At 41.2% G+C, this 23,522-nt stretch overlaps 2 protein-coding genes across 2 annotated transcripts; one reads left to right on the top strand and one right to left on the bottom strand.

The window, feature by feature from the left end:
* Positions 1–4,687: 4,687 nt before the first annotated feature.
* On the top strand, positions 4,688–14,530 carry mdkb (midkine b). The gene is made up of 5 exons (XM_038282205.1): positions 4,688–4,842; positions 9,451–9,539; positions 12,777–12,950; positions 13,650–13,808; positions 14,090–14,530. The coding sequence occupies exons 2-5, from the start codon at positions 9,452–9,454 to the stop codon at positions 14,107–14,109; spliced, it is 441 nt and encodes a 146-aa protein (XP_038138133.1). The 5' UTR covers positions 4,688–4,842; position 9,451; the 3' UTR covers positions 14,110–14,530.
* A 1,140-nt stretch (positions 14,531–15,670) lies between these two features.
* On the bottom strand, positions 15,671–19,446 carry chrm4b (cholinergic receptor, muscarinic 4b). The gene is made up of 3 exons (XM_038282204.1): positions 19,151–19,446; positions 16,547–17,427; positions 15,671–16,474 (listed from the first exon to the last, which is right to left on the bottom strand). The coding sequence occupies exons 1-3, from the start codon at positions 19,269–19,271 to the stop codon at positions 16,091–16,093; spliced, it is 1,386 nt and encodes a 461-aa protein (XP_038138132.1). The 5' UTR covers positions 19,272–19,446; the 3' UTR covers positions 15,671–16,090.
* Positions 19,447–23,522: the final 4,076 nt, after the last annotated feature.

The following is a 23,522-nucleotide window of genomic DNA, read 5'->3' as shown; positions in this document are numbered from 1 at the left end:
CTGGGCCAACTTTACAATCGATGTTTGGTTCTGGAGGGGAGCCCGTCGGTCAAGTGAGGTCATGTGACACTGATGATGATGATGCTCAGGATGTTTGCTGTATAAGTGAGGCAGAAAGCATAAATATCTGTTATTGATATCGGCCCAGATCTCCAAAGCCGTGCATCTCAAGTCTTTGTGCTTTTCTGGACATAAAAGCTTCATCTTAAAACATTCAACGAAGATTTCTTGGAGCCAGAAACCCGAAGCGGAGTTCATGAATAATTGGAAGGAAAAACCAGGAGCTTCTTAACTCCAGAAGGCGGGTCTAAACCTGTATGGGATTTTCTAAGGAATGCTGCTAGAATCCAAGGGGAGGAAACGGAGTAATAACAGCTTCTCTGCAGGATGTGGAAGATGAATGACCCGGCTAGCTCCTGCTGCTCTGTGCTCCCAGCTGCAGGTCGAAAACAAAAGCCTCCCTGCATGACTGAGCCATCAGGAGCTGAGAGGGAGGAGACGAGACGCTCCGACAAAAATGTAGAGCTGGGAAGAGGATTTAGATAAAGAGGTTGAACGTTTCACTCCCTTTGCTTTGACCCACGTGTCTGAGAGCAGCTGCTTTCAAGCCGATCCTAAACCCTGCAGAAAACAAATGGTGGAAATTAAGTGTCGTGTTTTCAGCTCTGCTTGACCTTCAGCATAGCTTCACAGACTGACCTGTAGGTCAGACGGATCATTAAACACTCAGCTCCTCTGAAGGAATGTTGTCGTATCCACGTCGTCTTTCACTTCTCTTTGGAGAGGAATGTGGTTTGATACGAGATAAGAACTAAAAGTTAAAGTTAGAGAATGCTGCATGCCAACAGAACCAGAACCAACTGTGAATTTGACTAATTTCAGCGTTTCAGTAGCTCCACACGTCACATAAAATAACCATAAAATAACTTCCACCTCCGTGCCTCAGAGCTGACAGCTGTATTTTCTTTAGTTGTCCAACAAACATTTTCCCAGAAGTACGGTGGCCCTGAAGTACAAACCATATCAACAAATGCTTAAGCATAACTAAAATAAAATAAAAATCATAATATATTCAGTAAAACAATGATATTAACCAACCGGAATAGATAGATATGAGTGGGAAACCTGAGAACTCTCTGATTGGATGACGGCACCATTTGGCTTTTAAACCGGGAATCTTTCTGTCTTTTCTGTTCTAATGTTGAATAAACGAGCATAAGGAAAGTCGTAAGCAGAATGACTTCTGGTTTAAAAACCAAAATGGTGCCATTGTCCAATCAGAGAGGTCTCAGGTTTCACACTAATATCTACCTCTTCCAGTTGGCTAATGTCATTGTGTTTCTTAAAATGTTTCTTTTCTGAATAGGTTGTTGCATTTTTTTGTTTGTTTGTTTTTTTGGGTGGGCTTTGTTGCCGTGTTTAAAGATTTGTTGTTGTGGTTTGCCCTTCAGGGCCACCATACAGGCGTCCTGCTCTTTGTCTACGTTCTTTCTTCCATCCTTCGTGTTTTCCTTGGAAGGCTAAAATCTCCTTATTGTGCCCCTCTAATGGTGGTTAAACAAGTGTTTGAAGACATTTTATTTAAATGTTAGTTAAAGTTAAAGACAAAAGTGCGCATTCAGCGTCTGCTCTGCCGATAATGCAAGCGTAGAAGAAGAAATGTGCTGTTTACCTGTGCAAAGAAAGAAACAACGAAAGAAAAATGTCTGAGGACTTCAGTGTTGAGGAAGAGCATGAGTTCTTTGCCGAGCTGAATGCGCACTTTCATCTGGTTTGGTCTGCCGCGGTTTCCGTAGACTCGTGAACGCGCTTACAGGAAATCCTATACACTACTGTTTATGCTCTGAAAACACTCTAAATGACTTCGTTTCGAGTAAATTCTGGATGCTACCCACTCAGGACACTTGGAATACATTGGACGAGCAGTATGGAGGAATATTGACACGTTTTTGTGGACTTTTATGGACCTTTCTGCCTCGGGCGCCATAGACCTCCATTATTTGAATGTCAGCAGACAGCAAGAAGCCTCCCAGATCTCCAGATGCATTTGAGATATCAAAAAAGTACTCCAGAGTGTTGTTCAGCATGGGGGTGAGTAGAAAATGAAGGCTAATCATGTTTTGGGTGTACTATACCTTTAATCCCCTAACACACTCACAGTCTTTTCTCTGACCTTTCTGAATCCATCATGGTGTTTATTGTCACCTGGTTTCAAACACCTGAGTGTGATTTTTCATTTTTTTCTAGTTGTTAATTAAAAAAAAATCTTCAAAAAAATGCAATTTTCCACTTCAGTGATATTCTGCAGTCCTTTCTCAGTTTCTCTGGGTTTTTCTGGGAACATAAATCTTAAAACAAAACCTGAACATGAAAGCAACTTTACCAAAAAAACAAACAATTCAAGTATTTAATAGGACCTCTTATATAAGATTGGCCTCATTTCAGACAGTTATAATTATTTCACTTTTGAGAATTTCCAATTGTTTAAAAATGGGTGTTTTATTTTTGTGTCCGACAGTTTAGCTCCTCTTCAATCAGCTGCAACGTTCAGATTAGATTATCATTGTTGCTCCAGTCTTATTCTTCTTGGAAGGATTTTTTTGTGCAGTTTTTCCCACTGGATGTTGGATTTTCTTCATTATTTCCACACTTTCCTAACAGGCTTGGCTTAGTACATCACTTCCTGCACACTTCCTGGTTCTAAATATACACAAATGGTTTTATTTGCTGACAACAAATGTCATATAAGGGGTGTATGGTCTTAAAAAATAAAAATCATTCTGATTCTTGTCTTAATATTTGTTCTTATTTTAAATATTTAGTTTTCTTATTGTTTTTCTTATTTTATGGATTAAATTGTATGAATGTTTGCGGGTTGTTTGTTATGGGACTATGGATGAAAATACACATTGTTTGTGTTTAATATGCACTCTCATTTTTAGTAAAATAAAATAAAATCAATCCATAGAAAAAAAGACAAAAAAACAGATCAAGAGAGGATCTGTAATTTCAATCTGATTAAGATTGAATCAACTTGGTGGAGAAACTGAAATAATCTATCTATATATATGTATTAAATTAAGAAACAAGAGGATGTTTTTATTGGTTTCAGACAAAGTTATTTTGAGTAGGAGAAATAAATGATGCATTTATCTTATATTCCTTAAAATGTCTTCCTGGATTCAGCAAATAGGAGCTGGACTCAACCAACCTCTATTAATCACTTTTGAGCTGCTTTTGAGCTTGAGTTTGAAAAACTTTCCTGTTTTTTTCAGTTTTAAACAGTTCATTTAATACCAACCAAGAAATGGTTTAACTGGGGCATTCCCAGTAGATAAGCATTCTGGCTTTGCATCTGGTTTTAACCATTTTAAGTATGAGTGATCATGAATTTCAACAGAATTTTGCAGAAAATTGTTAAAGTTTTTTCTGTAGTCTTTTGACGAACTGAAGTAGATGTTTGGAGCGCCATGATGACGTCAGGCTTTTCCAGCTCCTGGAATCCTGGATTCAGATGAACTTTGATTAGATCTATACTCAGCCTTTCCACCCCAACCTCTGAGTTTCTGTTTTAGAAGATTTAGGTTAATTTGTGTTTAACGATTTCTTCTGAGATGAAGGAGCACAGACATCCTGGTAAATCGGAGCTTTACCTGTAATTACAGAGAAGCTCTCTGGTCTGTGGGGATGAAGGAGGAGCTGAGCGGAAAGTTGAAGCTCTGGATTTCCTGCTCCCTCAGCCTGGATCAGGACAGATCATCTTGACTGAAAACCAGATCCTGGATCCAGACAGCTTCCTCTGAGTTTCAGATGAGGTGGAGCTCCATCATCCAGGGGAGACTGGAGCTGCTTCTTCTTCTATGATGGAACTTGTTGGTTGGTTCTTGGCATTAATATACTTTTATAGTTTCCATCATTTTGTTCTGGTTGGTTTGAATATCTTAAGCTTTAAAAGCAGTGAGGATAAAATCCTCCTGTGAGCTGCAGGCGGCTGCACCTCCTCCCTGTGAAGAGCAGCCGGTCCTCAGGCCGTCTCAGAACCCGGGTTCTGAACTCTGTCCCAGTTTCTGTGTGTGTCTGGTTTCTAATACATTGTGAGGCCCGTTTTCTGGAAAAATAGCACGTTATGGGGACCAACTGCTCCTTTTGGGGCCCGACGCCTGGATCTCATGAGGGGGGAAGGCTGTCTCTGTGTCATGGTCACGTTTATGGGAGTGGAGGCCTAGAGGTTAGATCATTGCACATCCATTCCACAGGTTCTGAGTTCAAATCCCACAGACAGCCACTCTGGGTCCCTGAGCAAGACCCTTAAGCCCAGACTGCTCCCAGGGCACCGCACAGTGGCAGCCCAATGAATGGGTTAAATACAGAAGGGAATTTCTCCATTATTAGATCAATAAAGTTCTTAATTAGTTAATTATTACTGAGGTATATATTGAGTTTAGTCTGGCGGTAGATTTAGGTATGAACCTGTAATATGTAGACTTACAGTCAGGCTTTAGAAATGAATGTAAGTCAATGTAAAGGCTCTGCAAAGGCAGAAATGTTTGTTATGTGGGTGTGTGTTTGTGCGTCTGTGTGTAACAAGCGGGTGTTCCTGTCAAACACTCATCCTGCATGACACACATTTCACAGATTAAACCATCACTCTTGTGTTGATGTAAATGAGCTGAGCTTGTTTTGTTCTGCAGGATTACAGCTTGTGATGTCACCAGCAGGCTGGTCCTCAGCGCTGTGTGTGTGTGTGTGTGAGAGAGAGGGGTTGTTCTGGAGCAGCCACTGAATCCCAGACAGAAAGCGACGACTCCACAGCTCGACAGGCTGCTCCTCTGAGCTCGACACGTAAGTCTGCAGCTTTTCTATCAGCTTGGGATTCAGGTTTCAGGCGCCTTTCTTTCCAGGATTCATCGTTTAGTTCATCTTCAGAGGCTTTGGCGAGTTTTAAAGGAAATATCTTCACCTGGAGGAAAGAAAAGCTTCTTTCTGAAGGAATTTATGAGCCGCCTTTTAGTTCCACTGCTTCTGCACAGACCGGTTCAAGCATGCAGCTTTAGTTCCAGCTGTTTCTGCTCATTATGTGTTCCTAGAGGCACCTACATCCTGCAGTGTGTTGGGCTCCAGTTTAAAGGAAGGAATCAGACTAAGAGATGAAAGGAAGGAATAAGAAGGAGATAAAAGAATGAAAAATGGTGTCTAAGTAAAATTGACATGAAGGAAGGAAGAGTAACACAAAAAAGGAATAAAAAGGAGGAAGTGAGGCATCAGTGAGGGTGCGGTGGGTTGTTGGGTTTTCAGTAAGTTCAGAAGGAAAAGGAAGTTTCTTTTCAGAAATTAGGAGCTGGAAACATTTAGGAAGGACAGCAGAGAGGAAATCCTGGAATGATGTTTAGATTGAGTTTAAAGTTGGGTCTCTGCAGGTGGAGGAACATCTACCATCATTTTCCTGATGTGCAGCAGAAGCTCCTGTGTTTGTCAGTGGAGCTGATGGTCCTTCCGGAGGCAGCCTGGGCTTCAGGAGACTTTCACACAGAAACAGACTTTCCTCTGAGTCAGATCAGAAACAGAAGAAGCTGAACGCCTTCTGAGATAGGCAAGCTGCTCTTTTTCCTCAGTCAGGGTCCAATCAGGTTCTTAGTGATGTTCAGAGGACTCTTTCACATGACGGCCTTCTCCCCAGAACGTGGGACTCTAGATTATCCAGAGGGCCGACTGGGGAAATCCAGGGGGCGTCTTTCCTCTAGAATCCCAGATGAACCCTCAGATTTCTGAGGAAGTTCTTTAAATGTTGTTCCTGCCCTCGAACCAAAGGGAGCATCCCGTTCTCTTTTCTTCCCGTGAAGACCTGATTGTTTTCTTATGTTGATGGGCTTCCATTCGGAGGGGGTAGGGACCACAAGGTAGCGTGGAATCTGTGTTGAGCTTTAGAGAAGTGAAACCAGGCTAGAGGAGGCTTTGTTTTGCTCCAATGAATCAGTATTCTTTTGAGAGGGTATCTAAAGAGCTCTTTCAAGCAGCCCCCCTCCTCCCCTTCTTCATCGGTGGGGGGCAGACGGGAGGCCTGCTGAGAGCCGGTTCTTTCTTGATGAAAGGCTGCAGGAGGAGCGAGGAGGCCAGCTGACATGTGAAAGAGAAGCAGAGCTTTAATGAAAGAGGAGCCTGTCATCTGTGAGCACAAAGAGCCAGCTCATATCTGAAGCATCCCTCGTTCCACAGAAACACAGAGAACAACATGCGCTGGCAGCAGGAACACGCTCTGCATACATTAGCCCACTTCCATAATCCTGAAGCCACCACCACACTCAGATTATTGGGTTTAAAGCCCCTCAGATTGGAAGAGGATGTCAGGGATCTGATCCGTTCCCAGTTCTGACCATCTGGTCCAGTCAGAGCCGCACGGATGGATCCTTCAGCAGATTAGAACAACAATAGAAGGGCTTCAAAGCTGAAAAATCAGATTATTTCATCAGGAAGCATCAGCAGGAGGCCCTGAACAACACAGTCTGTCTTCTGTCTCCATGGTCTTACGCCCCACAGTGGTCCGTCTGCAACAGTTTTCTGCCCCTGTTTGTCTAAAGTTGTTCTCTGTCGGATGTTTGAGGCGCGTTCTGATCATGTAGCATTAAATCAGACTGTTTTCAGATGTTAGGAGCTTTTTCTTTCCTCTCTGTGTGTCTCTTTATTTTTTATTTGTGTTATGAAGTTGCTATTTGCTTTGAACATCTGTTAAATATAAAAGCTAGATCATAATTGTTTCTTAACCACCCCAATAATCCGCCCCAATAACTCATTTTAGCTCTGAAACACACTTTGAAATGATCTAATTCTAACCTTCATATATATATATCATATATATATGATTAGAATAAAGTCGTAATAATTAGAGTAAAGTCGTATAACTGTTCCGAAAATAATATGCCATCAAAGCATAAGATTGCATGATTAAAATCATAACACTACAAGAATAAAATACCAACATTAACACTATAAAGACGTAACATTACGAAGTCCAAATTGTAACATTATGAGAAGAAGTATTAATACTAGGAGAATTAATTTGTAACATTTTGAGATTTAACTTTTAACATCTTGAAAGTAAAGTTTTGACATTACCAGGGTAAAGTCGTAACATTATGAGATTAAAAATGTAGCATTACAGGAACATTACAACAATAAGATTCTAACATTACAAGATTACAGTAGAAACATTGTAATAAAGGTTGATATATTACCAGTGTAAAGTCGTAAAATTACAAGATTACAGTCATATTATGAGTATGAAAATATAACATTAACAGAATAAATTTGTAACAAAAGCAGATTAAAACTGCAACATTAGGAAAATAGCATTTTAACCTTACCAGAATATAATGGTAAATTACTAGATTAAAGTCATAACACTATGACACTATGACAATAAAGTTCTAAGAGGTTGCAGTTGTCACAATATAAAATAAAAGTTGTACTATTATGAGAATAAAGTTGTTAATTACCAGCGTAAAGTTAGAACATTACAAGATTAAAGTTATAACTTTACTTTAGAGTAAAGTTTTAATAGTAGGATAACAAAATTGTTAAATACTGAGATTTTTTGACTAGAATATAATCGTAACATTACGAAATGAGTCGTAAAATTGTGAGAATAAAGTAATTAATTACTGGAGTAACATCATAATATTACAAGATTAAAGTAAGGTTACAAGTTTGAAATTGTTACTTCCAAGAATTAAACGATAAAAAGAAGAGATTAAAACGCCCAAATTATGGGATTAAAGTTCTTCGAACATTAGATATTGATATTGTAACATTATGAAGTATCTGCATAGTCATAACATCACCAGAGTGAAGAGGCAACATTTCGAAATTAAATTTATAACATTCATCGTTTTTATTTTTACAATTTATGGCAGCACATTTGCTCTTGAAAGACTTCAACCAACTATTAAAATAATATTTTTCTTGTTCGCTTTATCGTTTCTATTTAAAAGCCATATTTGAAAAAGAAGAGGCAGGATGTTTGGTTTTGGTGGTAAAATCATTCTTGAAAGGCGGAGATCACAAAATACTGCAAGATATGTTTGCTTTTTTGTTGTTGTCTTTTGTTGTATTTGCTGAAGCAGAAATAGCAGAAGAACCTGAAGGTTCCCTCAAAACGCAAACATGGCTGAGTGTCATTGAAGCAGCCAAACTAGATGAGTGAAGATTATAAAGAAAAACCACTGTGAGGTTTTCCATCAGCTGCATCAGCTTATCAGCTGTATTAGGATCAGTTTTTCTGTCTTTTCCTGTGTTCTTCATTCAGTTCTAAGTATTTAGTTTTACTTTGAATTCTAAATTTGTGTCTCTTTAGATTAAAGCCTTTAGTCGGGATCTTTAATCAATATAATCCCTATAATCTACTGACCTGTGAAGCATCTTCAGTAACTCCTGCATCTGTTTTATGACGCCTACGTCGCTGTAAGGGATCCATGCTGGGACTGAAGTCCTTCATCTCCTTGCTTTGCTGGGATTCAGGCTGAAACACGTTTGGATTTTTCTCTCTGCTTGTTGTTAATCTGCAGAGACTCTGGTCCTTTATCTAAATCTGATCTAAAGACTTTCTTCTTCTCTTTCTAACTAAAATATTTAATTCTGATTTTCTAATGTCCCTTTGATTGTCCTACTGTGTTTATTTTACATCCCTTGTATTTAGTATTATGTGTTGAGGCCTTTGATAATGCTTAGATTTTTCCAGTTTCAGCTGGTTTTCATAGCTTTCTGCTGCAGACGCGTCTCCAAGGCTCTTTGCTCTTATTTATGGTGATTTGGTCTTTCTGTGGTTATTCTAATCGACTGTTTATCACTCTGTATAAAACGTTGCGAGGGTATTTTGAGTCAGTTTGGGCTCTTTTTGTTTATTTTTTCTGTTTTATTTGATCCATTCTGTCTCCTTGGAGCTTCTCTGAGTCAGTTTTAGTTGTTTCCTTGTGTCTCTTTTGAGTTATGTTCTTGCATTTTCAGCGGTTTAAACCACTCTTCATGAGCCTCTTTCATTTTATGGGCTCTCCATTGATCCAGCCGTATCTGGTCCTCGTTGTGCTTATGTTGTCTCTTTGGAGCCGTTCAGTGTATTTCTAAGGAGTTCATTGTCTCTTTCTGTGGTTTGTTGGGTTTATTCTGCTCTCAGCAGCTTTGCTCGCTTTATAAAACATTTTCTGAGTAAATAAACGGGTTTTGTGCTTCCTTGTGACACTGTTTTGTGAATCTGCCCCCCTTTGTGCTGGAGCCAACTAAGCCTGGTCAGTAATCCCTCCATGTGCACAGTGATGTGCACAGAGTCACACGGGGCCCCTCCCTCTGTGAGTGCACATTTGTGCACGTGTCAAACTCAGTGTTGATGCTTGCAGCAGCTGGAGCTCTCGTCTGCTGATGAGCCTCACTGTAACCCCTCTGTCTTTGTCTTGGTCTCTGTAGGATGAAAAGTTTGCTCTCAGTGACGCTGCTGCTCCTCCTGGTGCTCACGCTCAGCGCCGAGGCCAACAAAAGAGCCAAACATCACAAAGGTGAGAAAGAGCGCAGCAGAATAAGGTCTAAACATTCTGTCTCTTCCTGCTTCTCAAGAATGCAGCTGGTTCACCTCATGCCTGCAGATGAGCAGAGGAATCAAGTTATTCCTGCACAGCCTGAATATCCGGAACTTAAACCAGGAACCAAATTCCTCCATAGTTTAAAGAAGAAAAAAAATCTGATTCACTGAAACATTTAGGGTTTTAACTGCAGGATGTAATTTCCTCATTTCACCGACACTTAGAGCTGCTATCACCCTTTGAATAAGCAGACGGTGTTTATTCATGGAAGGAAGAGGCTGTAAATGTAGGCGGGCCAGAATCTCGCCATTCTTCACGATCCATCTGGGTTCTGGTTCCACCGGATCAGACTCGCAGAATGACGACTGCAGGAACACCTGTGAAGGTGGACAGATGAGAAACAAACAATCCATCATCCCTGTCAGGATCCCATCCTTCCTGGTTTCTCGACTTTGTTTTCCTACTAAAACACTGAATTTAGAGAGTTCAACTAGTTTCCAGAGGAAATTTTACTGATTTCTGCTGTAAAGAATGAGGTTTGAGTCATTCAAGCATATATAAAGCTTAACTAACAACAGGAGATGGGAAGAAGAATAACTAATGTTTAACCTCACAGAGCTCAGTATCAGCGCACAGGCACTAAAGATTTTTCGAACCAATGGGACAGATGAGCTGCTAATTTCCATTAAAAATGTGCTCCAACCTTTTTCCATATTCTAGTAATGTTGAAAATAACTTTACCATTGTGTTGCTTCCATTGAATGAAAAAAAAACAGTCATGAGATTAAAAAAACATGGCCGCCATCATCCTCCTACTACTTCCTGTTGCCTTCTTCACCTTTTTCTCCAGTAGTGACATCTGGATATTGATCATTTGATGTATTCAGTGCGGGGGAAAAATAATAATAATACAAAAAAAATGTATTTCATTTTTGTGGAATAAAGAAATTTTGATACAACAGAAATCCCCCTCTTCTTGGTTGAAGGATTTTTATCGACAAACACAAGATGTGTTTTTTTTGGTTGGCCTCCATTACGCAAATTCATTCACTTTAATGGCTAATGGGAACACAGCTAGTGACACATTTTTATTGTGCAGCATTTAAAAACGTGGCGATTATTTGTGATTTGAGTCATGTTATAACGATAAACAATAAAAGCTTCTGGTTATTCACTGATTAACACAATTTGACTTATTACTTAATGCTCTTTATGTCAACCGAGAATAATTCAGTTAAAATTGTTCATTCTGTCTGGAATATTTCTGACAGCTTTTTAATTGTAGGCTAGCTAACAGCAGAGTTTATTTGGATAATGCTGCCATCTGGGTAGCTCAGGTTGTTGTCTTTCAGGAGGGATTTTAGAGCTACGTTTGAACAAAGGCGGATTGATTTGGTCCCTCAAGCTTCCATTTTATTACATTATCAAACTTATGCAGATGACACACAGGTGTTTCGCTCCTTTCAGGACTCTGAGGTCTTAACTGGTCCAAAATTATCAAAGTTTTTGGTGTAAATACTGTCAACCAGGTCAGCTAACGCTAACGCTAGAGCTAATGTCCTGAAGGAAGTTGGTAACCTCTGTAAGCCCTCTGACCTGTTTGCTAGTCGGCATCAAGAATCTAAAGCTTGATGACGTTCATCCTTGTTCTCTTTTTTTCTGTTTTTGAGAAAGAAATGTCATGCAGAAAAGAAGCAATTTCTCAGGTCTATGTTAAAGCTGCTACGATCAAGTAGCTTCTGAGCTTCAAACTGCTATTCTTATCAAAAGCAGAATCCTTTCATTCTGATGTTGGCATCATAACCACGAGTAAATATTTATGAATTTTGGACCTAGGGTTGCCAACCGTCCATTGAAAAATGGAATCGTTCCGTATTTAGAAATTACGACGGAGTATTAAGGCCAGGCTAGAGATTTTTTTCCCCCTTAATTTTTAGAATAAAGACGTAACATTACGAGAATAAAGTTGTAAAATTACGAGAATAAAGTTGTAACTAAAGTCATAAAAATTACAAGAATAAAGTCGTAAAAATTATGCGAAAAAAGTCGTAAAATTACGAGAATAAAGTTGTAAAATTACGAGAATAAAGTCGTAAAATTACGAGAATAAAGTCGTAACATAATGAGAATAAAGTAGTAAAATTCCGAGAATAAAGTCGCAAAATTCCGAGAATAAAGTTGTAACATTACGAGAATAAGGTCATAAAATTACGAGAATAAAGTCGTAACATAATGAATTTAAAGTTGTAAAATTACGAGAATGAAGTCTTAACATTACGAGAATAAAGTCGTAACATAATGAATTTAAAGTCGTAAAATTACGAGAATAAAGTCATAAAATTACGAGAATAAAGTCGTAACATAATGACAATAAAGTTGTAAAATTCCGAGAATAAAGTCGCAAAATTCTGAGAATAAAGTTGTAACATTACGAGAATAAGGTCATAAAATTACGAGAATAAAGTCGTAACATAATGAATTTAAAGTTGTAAAATTACGAGAATGAAGTCTTAACATTACGAGAATAAAGTCGTAAAATTACGAGAATAAAGTCGTAACATAATGAGAATAAAGTCGGAATATTACGAGACAAAATTTGCAATGAGAATAGTCATAAAATTATGAGAATAAAGTTGTAAAATTAAGAGAATAAAGTCCTAAAATTACACAAACGTGTATTTTTGACAGCTCCTACAAGTAGCACTTTCTTCACTAAAATGAGGAATGTGGAGCATCATGTGAAGTTATACTCTGGCTCTTGTTTGACAAATAAATTGGGCGGTAGGTCAAAGTGGACTCTGGTTGCTGATTGGGCCCTGTCCTGCGTTGTGACCAATGAGGTGACAACATATATGTAACAATCCAGAATACCCTCATCCTCATAAGAATTTTTTTTGTTTTATTTTGCACTTCTAGATGGTCAGTGGATGTGTATATTTTTTTCCAAAGTTAATTGTTTTTGATGAAACCTTTGCAGCTATGACCTTAAAAACTTGTCTGACTGTAGATTTATCAGCATATGCACACTGAGCATTCCACGTGAGGATGACTACAGAACCAAGATGGCTGCTATAAAACCACAGAGTTTGGAGGATTCTCCAAGCTTTTGTTTCTTGTTGAGGTGCACATTTTGACCCATCATAGCAGAACCCACCTCTGGATGTCCGGATTGGAGATGAGCCTGAAATGTTGAATGTGTCTTTTGTTTTCTAGGTGGAAAACATGATAAAAGCCGGTCTTCCACTGAGTGCTCCCTTTCAGAGACCCAGTACGGGAAATGTGTCCCGGAACACGGAGACTGTGGAGAAGGACTGAGAGAGGCCACCTGCAAAGATCGCACCGAGAAGCTGCACTGCAGGATCCCCTGCAACTGGAAGAAGGACATCAGTGAGGCTCACACTGACGTCACATCCTCACACAGGGGTCATCTGACTGAGAATCACAGAAAGGGGGAGGGGCTTATCTGCTAACCAGATTAGCTCCACACTAGGACATAAAACAGATTTTAAAGTAGTTTGATTGCTGAATTTGTTGAGTGAACGAGTCACATTAATTAACTGAAGCATGGCTCATCCTGGTACTCAATGTTTAACACGTCAACGAATAAATAATCTGTTAAAGATCCCATTCATTCTCCTGTATCAAAGCAGGTGATGAGTGACAGATTCTTACTTTGAACATCTAAATTTTAGATTGAATCTTACTTTGAAAATAAAGCCCGTTTATTTTCTATTCATTCGGTAATAATCAGTCATGAACTGATTAATGAGAGGATCAAAGGCTCCATGAGGGATCTGAGCTGGTTCCCATGGTGATTTCAAACATGTCTGGCAAGCAAAGGAGGCCACAGCAGCACTCCTTCATCAGATCAGATCAAACTTTAAGTCCACACTGGCTCATTTTATGTTCCTACTGGAGTACATCTATGTCATCCCATAGATGATAGAGACACCCTGGATGGAAGGACACAGGAATATTTAGATGAAACTGTGATTGGAAAGGCTGTTTAAGTCAAAAAGTAGTTAAAGAAGGGATCTGTTATTGTGGGCTGGAAGCAGCAGGTGACTGGATGTGATGTCTTCTCAGGTGACTGCAAGTACAAGTTTGGAGCGTGGAGTCCATGCGACGCCGCCACCAACACCAAGAGCCGGTCCGGGACGCTGAAGAGAGCTCTGTACAACGCAGACTGTCAGACCACCGTCAAGGTGTCCAAGCCCTGCTCCCACAAAGCCAAGAAGACCAGAGGTGAGGCACGGGGGAGAGCGAAGGGACAGAGGGCGCCATCAGGATCAGGAGCTCTGGGAACATCAGAGAATAGGACTATCAGATCCAGTTTAATTCCTGCAGGATGTGCAGTTTATTCATCTCACTTTAAAAATACAAATAATTTCACAAAGAAGATCAATTAATTAAAAAATGTTTCATTGATTTTGACTAAACCATAGAAACCAGCAGAACAGAGGCTGATCGGGGTAGGAGGAATAGAACCGATTGAACAGAAGCTTAACTTACTTTTCTGTCTGCAGGAGAGAAGAAATCAAACTGAAGAAGAAAGTAAACCAGAAGACGAAGGAGTTCTCCTCCTCCTCCTCCTCCTCCTCCTCCTCCTCCTGCAGCTCAAAGTTGCCTTCTTTTCTTCAGACCTAAAACCAGAGACTCCAAAACAGACTTCCTGTCCTCAAACTGATCCCATCTGACTTGCTGATTCCTGCTCCCATTCCATGCTTTCCTTGGATCTAAGCTTTAGCTGGTCAGAATAACCTTTGTTCAGTAGGTGATAGTCCCCCCCCCCCCCCCCCCCCCCCCCCCCCCCCCCACCCAACCCCTCCAGTAGTCATTAGAGGCAACCAATGATCCTCCAGATCCTCCACATCCAAACTGAAGGAAAGTTTATTTTTGGAATTACAGATTATTGATGAGACTTGTACAAACAAACAAATAAATGCTGTACATTGTTTTGGTGAAAACCGTGGTGTGTTTTATTCAAGCAACAGAATTTATGAAGCAGACTAAAGGTGTTGAATCTGAACAGGTCCCTGTGTCTAAAACTGTCTGTTTGGCGCCCTCTTCTGGTTAAAAGGGGTTACAGCGTCTGAACTGAAGTCAGCAGCTTCCTCTGGGAAGAAGAGGTTTATTTAGGGACCAATTGAAAACTAAGTTAAGTTAAATAATTCCTTGTTTTGATAATTCAGTATAAAAGTTAGTAAAAAAAAAACATCAAAAGAAAACAGTAAATGCATTAAAATTGGTTAAAAACCAGTCTGCATCACCGACCAGTCTTTTTTTTTTAAGTTTGCTGACAGTCAGTCACATGACCTAAAAGCTGTTGGGGGGGGAAATATATACATTTTGGAGAGAAATCATGACTGAAAGAAGTCTGTTCTTTCTAGACTGAAATAATGATCTGGTATTTATTTTGTGTCAAAGGGTCAGAGAATATTACTGTAACGGATTTTCTGTTTGTTTGTTGGAGCAGATCCACACATAACCTCTGAGCCAGGAGTTCAACGTACATAGTCATGTTTTGTTTTTGTCTTTTTTTTGTTTTAACAAGTCAGCATAGTAGTATTTTTTAATTTTTGTCTTTTCGGCTTTGGCCTATAAATAGTCTCTACTTATTTTGTACTTTTTCAAGTCAGGCTTTATGCTACATTCAGTCATTCACGCACACACTGATGGTGGTAAGCTACACTGTAGCCACACATGCCCTGGGGCACACCAATCGAAGCAAGGCTTCCGTACACTGGCACCACCAGTCCCGCCGACCGCCATCGGTGGGCAATGCAGGTGAAGTATCTTACCCAAAGACACAATGAGACTGAAAGTCGGAGCTTCAGGAAACTGACGCCACTATCGCCCCACTGTCGTGATCATTTTTGCTCAAATTTAGTAAATGTAGCCGTTCAGTGGAAAAAAAGTAAACCTAGATAGGTAATTTTTTCTTAAAATAAGTGCATTTGTTCTTGGATTGAGGAGGTAAAAGAGCCATTTTGCCAATGGAACAAGACATTTTGAATTTAAAATAAAACACAATTGCATTGTCTTATTTCAAGTGCATGTTATCTTGTTATTTTAAGAGTAAAAATACTCATTCCATTGGCAAACTATCTCATTTACCTCCACAAATCAAGGATAAATACATTTAATTTAAGAAACTTTTACTCATTTCTAGATTGTTTTTCCAGTGTTCTGTGTATATTTATCATAAAGTCATCTGACTGGAGTATGGCCCTCCATGTTTACTAATTATCCAACAAGCCAAAGAGCTGGTGGCGAGTGAGTTTTCCAACATCAGGAGTAAAAAGGTGCAAGAAGATGTTTGATTCAAAATGGGATGCAACTCAAGAAAAAACAGTTGTGAGTTTAGTGAAGCTAAAGCTCAGGCAGCCTTCTGTTGTTAGACACGTGAGCAAATGTTCTTGCTTATAGTGCTATGAGTGTTAGCAACACTTTAAAGCTCTACCCTTCCAAACGAAGAGGTTCTGAATAGTAGTTCTTCAGAGAAATAAGCGGCTGGTCAGCCTGCTTCAGTGTTGGTTTAGCTTCCTGCTGCCGCAGCTCAGCAGGCAGCAGAAGGTCTTCCTAAAGGTGACGTTGCACAGCGAGTAGCAACAGGGGTTGATGGTGCTGTTGACATAACACAGCCAGTAGCCCGCAGTCCACAGACCGTCCGGGATTCGCATGTGACGAAAGGCGCCAATGACCGCCATAACGTTGTAGGGCGTCCAGGTTACGATGAAAGCCAACAAAATGGCGAGGATGGTGTTGGTCAGCCTCCTTTCTCTCGCCATCGCCCGGCGCCTCCTCCTCTCCTGGGACCTGAAGCTGGGGCAGGAAGACAGCGCTGCAGAGGCTGAGCTGTGGAGGTCAACGATGGACGAGGAATCTGAGGAGGTCCGGGAGAGATGCTGCTGATCAGACAGACAGGTCAGTTTAGGACGTAACTACTTTCTTCAGTACTAAAAATGAGAAACTGTACCCACCGGGCGTTTGCAACTGTCCAACTTGTCTGCCTTGTCCACTGGACTTCCGGATGTCCCTTGCCGATGCAGAGACAAATCTGATGACAGGCTGCTGGCCCCCCAGCTGCGTTGTCCCAGGAGAAAGTTCTTCACAGCTGGACGGGACAGGCTAAGAGTTCTCCGCCCGTCCTGAAAGGCTGAAAGTCGGTGGCGGCTGGCCACGGACAGGCGGCTGTACAGTCCAATCATGACCAGCGCAGGCAGGTAAAAAGATAGCAGTGTGGTTCCCATGGTGACGGCTGGGCTCGCCAGAAGATGGATGTAACACTGTCCATCAGGGATGACCCTCCTGCCGCCCGCCCTCTGCCAGCACAGGATGGCAGGGGCCCACAGGAGGAATGACAGTAGCCAGGCAGCTCCGATCATCAGGCCCGCCATATGACCCGTTCGACGCACAGGGTAGCTTAGAGGCCATCTGGTGCACAGGTACCGGTCCAAACTTATCAGCAGCAGGTTCAGGACAGACGCATTACTCACTACATAGTCCAGAACAAGCCATGCGTCGCAGAGCTCTGGCCCCAGGGGCCAGTGGCCCCTCAGGCTGTACAGCGTATACACGTTCATTGACAGCAGTCCAATCAACAAGTCGGCTGCTGCCAAACTCACCAGAAAGTAGTTGTTGATTGTCCGTAGGAGGCGGTTGACTTTGATGGAAAGGATGACGAGTGTGTTCCCAAGGACAGTGAGGATGCTTAGAGAGGCCGTTGCCATGCCAATCAGAACAAGCTCAGCAGTGCCGTATGGATACGGCGCCTCGATCCAAGGCCCCGAAGAGGTGTTGTAAGGAGGGTGGAGCCAAGCAGAGGTGTTGAGGGTGGGGCCTGTTGTCAGTTCCATGCTTCCTGCACACAAACAGATCAAAAGCTACGTGACCCGAGGCCTGACACTGCGTTTATCTGGACCGATAGGTCAAGGGACGATGTAATAAGCAAGCCACTGCTAGCAAAACATCCCATAATTTGACAAACAAGAACATTAGATAAACCCAAGCGATTACTTCATTCTAAACAACATCAGCCATCTTAGATCCTGAGGTCAGGTCCAGCATCCCCATTGTGGATTACAACTTCAGGAGACGTCCCTGTTGATTTTCCTACCGCGAATCTATAACATCCAACAATGATGTACACAGAAAAAGCCAAGTGATGTGCAAATGGTGAGGCCCAAAAAGTGAGAGGGCACTCCTCAACTTCAGTGTTGACGCCGGCAGTAAAGGATGCTGTCAGGTCCTACCACCCAGGTTAAAGTCATCAAGGTGGTCAAAAAAACTCCATTGCAAGGCTTGGGGGTGAATAAGATCCACCCTGAGAACCTTACGTCTCTAGATGTTGTTGAGCTATCATGGCTGACACGCATCTTCAACTTTGCTTGTAAGTAGAGATCAGTGCCCCTGGACTGGCACATTGGAGCGGTGGACAAGAGGGTGTGTTCCAACTAAAGGTGGAACACACTTCCCAGCCTCCCCAGGAAGGCCTGTACCAGGGGCTGGAGAGGAGAGCCTGACTGATTGCACTGGGCTCCTCCCAGCAGAGCTGGAAAGGGTTTGTGGGACAAGCCACACATGATATGAATACAAGTACCTTTGATCTAGTTTTTGGCGTTACAGTCCAAAGATTCTTGTACATTGCCCCCTGCTGGCTCAGGATGAGTGAGATAACTATGTCATATCTCCCCTAAATATAAATACTGCAAATGAGTTTTTGATATAAAATCTATGAAAGCACCAGCATTTCAAAAGTGCTTGTATATGATAACTGAAGACTGTGAAATTGACTTTGACTTGCCTAAAAACCGTGGCAAAATGAGCCTCCTCTCTCTGAGGAGAAATTCCACGTTTCAAAGTTTTCAGCCGTTGATTTATCAGCTGTAATGTACTGGAAGGGAGGCAGTGTTTGCCAGCAGGCAGCAAGAACCTGAAAGAATCCCCCATAAAATCTCATCACAGGATCTACAGCAGGCTGTAGTTCCTGAAATACAACAGATGGAAACCTTCTGGGATGATGTACTTTGGAGAGATTACAGAGACCTCACTAGTGGGGACTATTAGTCGCCTGCTACGCTGAAATTAAGGCTGAGAGTCATTTTTTTATAACCTTAAAAGCACTTTGACTGACATCTGGGCTAATTCCTACAAGATGTTATGCAGTGCTTTTTAGCACAAATGCTGGCTTGACTAAAAGCTTAACTAATGTCTGTAAATGCCAATAACATGTCTTTAAATACCAACTAACTATGTTCTGAAAACCAAATGGCTAATTTAGTCAAAGGAACCAACCTGAGATCATCTCAAATATCAGCTTTAACAGTGAAATTATGTTTTCTCATAAAGAGAAGTTATTTGCTGCTGCTCATCCTGACGCGGTTATCTGTGCCGTTCCTGATTTAAGCTCTAAAGCAGACCCGTTATGAAGGATCTCTGATCCAGCAGCAGCCTAATGATCACAAAGTTAAACAAACCAGTTTGGGTCTCTGCTCTTCATCAAAACACTTTCCTGACCGTCAGTCTGCAGGTTTGCTTCAAACATCTTCTAAAGCACAAAATGGGACCAAGGAGTGAAATCTTACCTCTGATGATGGAACTGCTGCAGCGACTCAGGATGTTCAACAATCTGATCCACAATGAGAGGCTTATAAAGGTCTGAGGAAGAGCTCGTCCCTCCTCATCATCACAGCCACACCTTCCCATCAGCTGCTTCTGTAACTGACCTCAGATCAGCCTCACTGTCAGTGGAGGCAGAAGGCTGTCTTCATCACTCACAACAGCAGCAGATTTCACACCAATAGCTGAAAAATCAACAGCAGAAAAAACCCTGAAAAACAGATTAATCTTATAAAGATTAGATATAAATAAATACCTTTAATCAAACTATAGATGAATGCAGAAAACTGTTTAATCACATCAGACTGAAACACATTTAGTACAGATTCAATGGATTGACATTCAGCAGAAAACTAATAGAAAGGTTTTAAAGAACCCTTTTTCTTCTTGATGTAAAAAAAGATGCAGTGTCGCCTAACATGTTAGATTGTCCACCATTGTAGGGGTAGTCAAGTTCATCCAAATGCAGCCAGCCGAAATCTAGGATTTGCAGACATGAGGATCTGAGAAGCTATACTGGTTCCCATCCTAATCTAATCCTGGCCTTGGTAGATTAGAAATTTAATCCCAAGGCTGGTGGATTTAAGCCTAATCTAATCCAGACGTTGGTGGATTAGAAACCTAAACCCGGGGTTGGTGGATTTAAACCTAATCTAATCCAGACGTTGGTGGACAAGAAACCTAAACCCGGGGTTGGTGGATTTAAACCTAATCTAATCCAGACGTTGGTGGACAAGAAACCTAAACCCGGGGTTGGTGGATTTAAACCTAATCTAATCCAGACGTTGGTGGATTAGAAACCTAAACCCGGGGTTGGTGGATTTAAACCTAATCTAATCCAGACGTTGGTGGACAAGAAACCTAAACCCGGGGTTGGTGGATTTAAACCTAATCTAATCCAGACGTTGGTGGATTAGAAACCTAAACCCGGGGTCGGTGGATTTCAACCTAATCTAATCCAGACGTTGGTGGATTAGAAACCTAAACCGGGGTCGGTGGATTTAAACCTAATCTAATCCAGACGTTGGTGGATTAGAAACCTAAACCCGGGGTCGGTGGATTTCAACCTAATCTAATCCAGACATTGGTGGATTAGAAACCTAAACCCGGGGTCGGTGGATTTCAACCTAATCTAATCCAGACGTTGGTGGATTAGAAACCTAAACCGGGGTTGTTGGATTTAAACCTAATCTAATCCTGACGTTGGTGGATTAGAAACCTAAACCGGGGTTGTTGGATTTAAACCTAATCTAATCCTGACGTTGGTGGATTAGAAACCTAAACCCGGGGTGGGTGGATTTCAACCTTATATAATCCCGATGTTGGTGGATTAGAAATTTAAACCCGAAGTCAGTGCATTTAAACCTAATCTAATCCTGACGTTGGTGGATTAGAAACCTAAACCCGGGGTTGGTGGATTTCAACCTTATATAATCCCGATGTTGGTGGATTAGAAACTTAAACCCGAAGTCAGTGCATTTAAACCTAATCTAATCCTGACGTTGGTGGATTAGAAACCTAAACCCGGGGTTGGTGGATTTCAACCTTATATAATCCCGATGTTGGTGGATTAGAAACTTAAACCCGAAGTCAGTGCATTTAAACCTAATCTAATCCAGACATTGGTGGATTAGAAACCTAAACCCGGGGTCGGTGGATTTCAACCTAATCTAATCCAGACGTTGGTGGATTAGAAACCTAAACCGGGGTTGTTGGATTTAAACCTAATCTAATCCTGACGTTGGTGGATTAGAAACCTAAACCGGGGTTGTTGGATTTAAACCTAATCTAATCCTGACGTTGGTGGATTAGAAACCTAAACCCGGGGTGGGTGGATTTCAACCTTATATAATCCCGATGTTGGTGGATTAGAAACTTAAACCCGAAGTCAGTGCATTTAAACCTAATCTAATCCTGACGTTGGTGGATTAGAAACCTAAACCCGGGGTTGGTGGATTTCAACCTTATATAATCCCGATGTTGGTGGATTAGAAACTTAAACCCGAAGTCAGTGCATTTAAACCTAATCTAATCCTGACGTTGGTGGATTAGAAACCTAAACCCGGGGTTGGTGGATTTCAACCTTATATAATCCCGATGTTGGTGGATTAGAAACTTAAACCCGAAGTCAGTGCATTTAAACCTAATCTAATCCTGACGTTGGTGGATTAGAAACCTAAACCCGGGGTTGGTGGATTTCAACCTTATATAATCCCGATGTTGGTGGATTAGAAACTTAAACCCGAAGTCAGTGCATTTAAACCTAATCTAATCCTGACGTTGGTGGATGAGAAACCTAAACCTGGAGTCGGTAGATTTAAACCTAATCTAATCCTGATGTTGGTGGATTAGAAACCTAAACCTGGGGTCGGTAGATTTAGACCTAATCTAATCCTGATGTTGGTGGATAAGAAACCTAAACCTGGGGTCGGTAGATTTAGACCTAATCTAATCCTGACGTTGGTCGATTAGAAACCTAAACCCGGGGTGGGTGGATTTCAACCTTATATAATCCCGATGTTGGTGGATTAGAAACTTAAACCCGAAGTCAGTGCATTTAAACCTAATCTAATCCTGACGTTGGTGGATTAGAAACCTAAACCCGGGGTTGGTGGATTTCAACCTTATATAATCCCGATGTTGGTGGATTAGAAACTTAAACCCGAAGTCAGTGCATTTAAACCTAATCTAATCCTGACGTTGGTGGATGAGAAACCTAAACCCGGGGTTGGTGGATTTCAACCTTATATAATCCCGATGTTGGTGGATTAGAAACTTAAACCCGAAGTCAGTGCATTTAAACCTAATCTAATCCTGACGTTGGTGGATTAGAAACCTAAACCCGGGGTTGGTGGATTTCAACCTTATATAATCCCGATGTTGGTGGATTAGAAACTTAAACCCGAAGTCAGTGCATTTAAACCTAATCTAATCCTGACGTTGGTGGATTAGAAACCTAAACCCGGGGTTGGTGGATTTCAACCTTATATAATCCCGATGTTGGTGGATTAGAAACTTAAACCCGAAGTCAGTGCATTTAAACCTAATCTAATCCTGACGTTGGTGGATTAGAAACCTAAACCCGGGGTTGGTGGATTTCAACCTTATATAATCCCGATGTTGGTGGATTAGAAACTTAAACCCGAAGTCAGTGCATTTAAACCTAATCTAATCCTGACGTTGGTGGATGAGAAACCTAAACCTGGAGTCGGTAGATTTAAACCTAATCTAATCCTGATGTTGGTGGATTAGAAACCTAAACCTGGGGTCGGTAGATTTAGACCTAATCTAATCCTGATGTTGGTGGATAAGAAACCTAAACCTGGGGTGGGTAGATTTAGACCTAATCTAATCCTGACGTTGGTGGATTAGAAACCTAAACCCGGGGTGGGTGGATTTCAACCTTATATAATCCCGATGTTGGTGGATTAGAAACTTAAACCCGAAGTCAGTGCATTTAAACCTAATCTAATCCTGACGTTGGTGGATTAGAAACCTAAACCCGGGGTTGGTGGATTTCAACCTTATATAATCCCGATGTTGGTGGATTAGAAACTTAAACCCGAAGTCAGTGCATTTAAACCTAATCTAATCCTGACGTTGGTGGATGAGAAACCTAAACCCGGGGTTGGTGGATTTCAACCTTATATAATCCCGATGTTGGTGGATTAGAAACTTAAACCCGAAGTCAGTGCATTTAAACCTAATCTAATCCTGACGATGGTGGATTAGAAACCTAAACCCGGGGTTGGTGGATTTCAACCTTATATAATCCCGATGTTGGTGGATTAGAAACTTAAACCCGAAGTCAGTGCATTTAAACCTAATCTAATCCTGACGTTGGTGGATTAGAAACCTAAACCCGGGGTTGGTGGATTTCAACCTTATATAATCCCGATGTTGGTGGATTAGAAACTTAAACCCGAAGTCAGTGCATTTAAACCTAATCTAATCCTGACGTTGGTGGATTAGAAACCTAAACCCGGGGTTGGTGGATTTCAACCTTATATAATCCCGATGTTGGTGGATTAGAAACTTAAACCCGAAGTCAGTGCATTTAAACCTAATCTAATCCTGACGATGGTGGATTAGAAACCTAAACCCGGGGTTGGTGGATTTCAACCTTATATAATCCCGATGTTGGTGGATTAGAAACTTAAACCCGAAGTCAGTGCATTTAAACCTAATCTAATCCTGACGTTGGTGGATTAGAAACCTAAACCCGGGGTTGGTGGATTTCAACCTTATATAATCCCGATGTTGGTGGATTAGAAACTTAAACCCGAAGTCAGTGCATTTAAACCTAATCTAATCCTGACGTTGGTGGATTAGAAACCT

The sequence above is a fragment of the Cyprinodon tularosa genome, unplaced genomic scaffold, assembly GCF_016077235.1.
Source record: "Cyprinodon tularosa strain WSP-4 unplaced genomic scaffold, ASM1607723v1 ctg180, whole genome shotgun sequence".
Lineage (NCBI taxonomy): Eukaryota > Metazoa > Chordata > Actinopteri > Cyprinodontiformes > Cyprinodontidae > Cyprinodon > Cyprinodon tularosa.
Note: the sequence above shows the minus strand (reverse complement) of the source record. Positions and strands in the feature narration are given on the sequence as shown.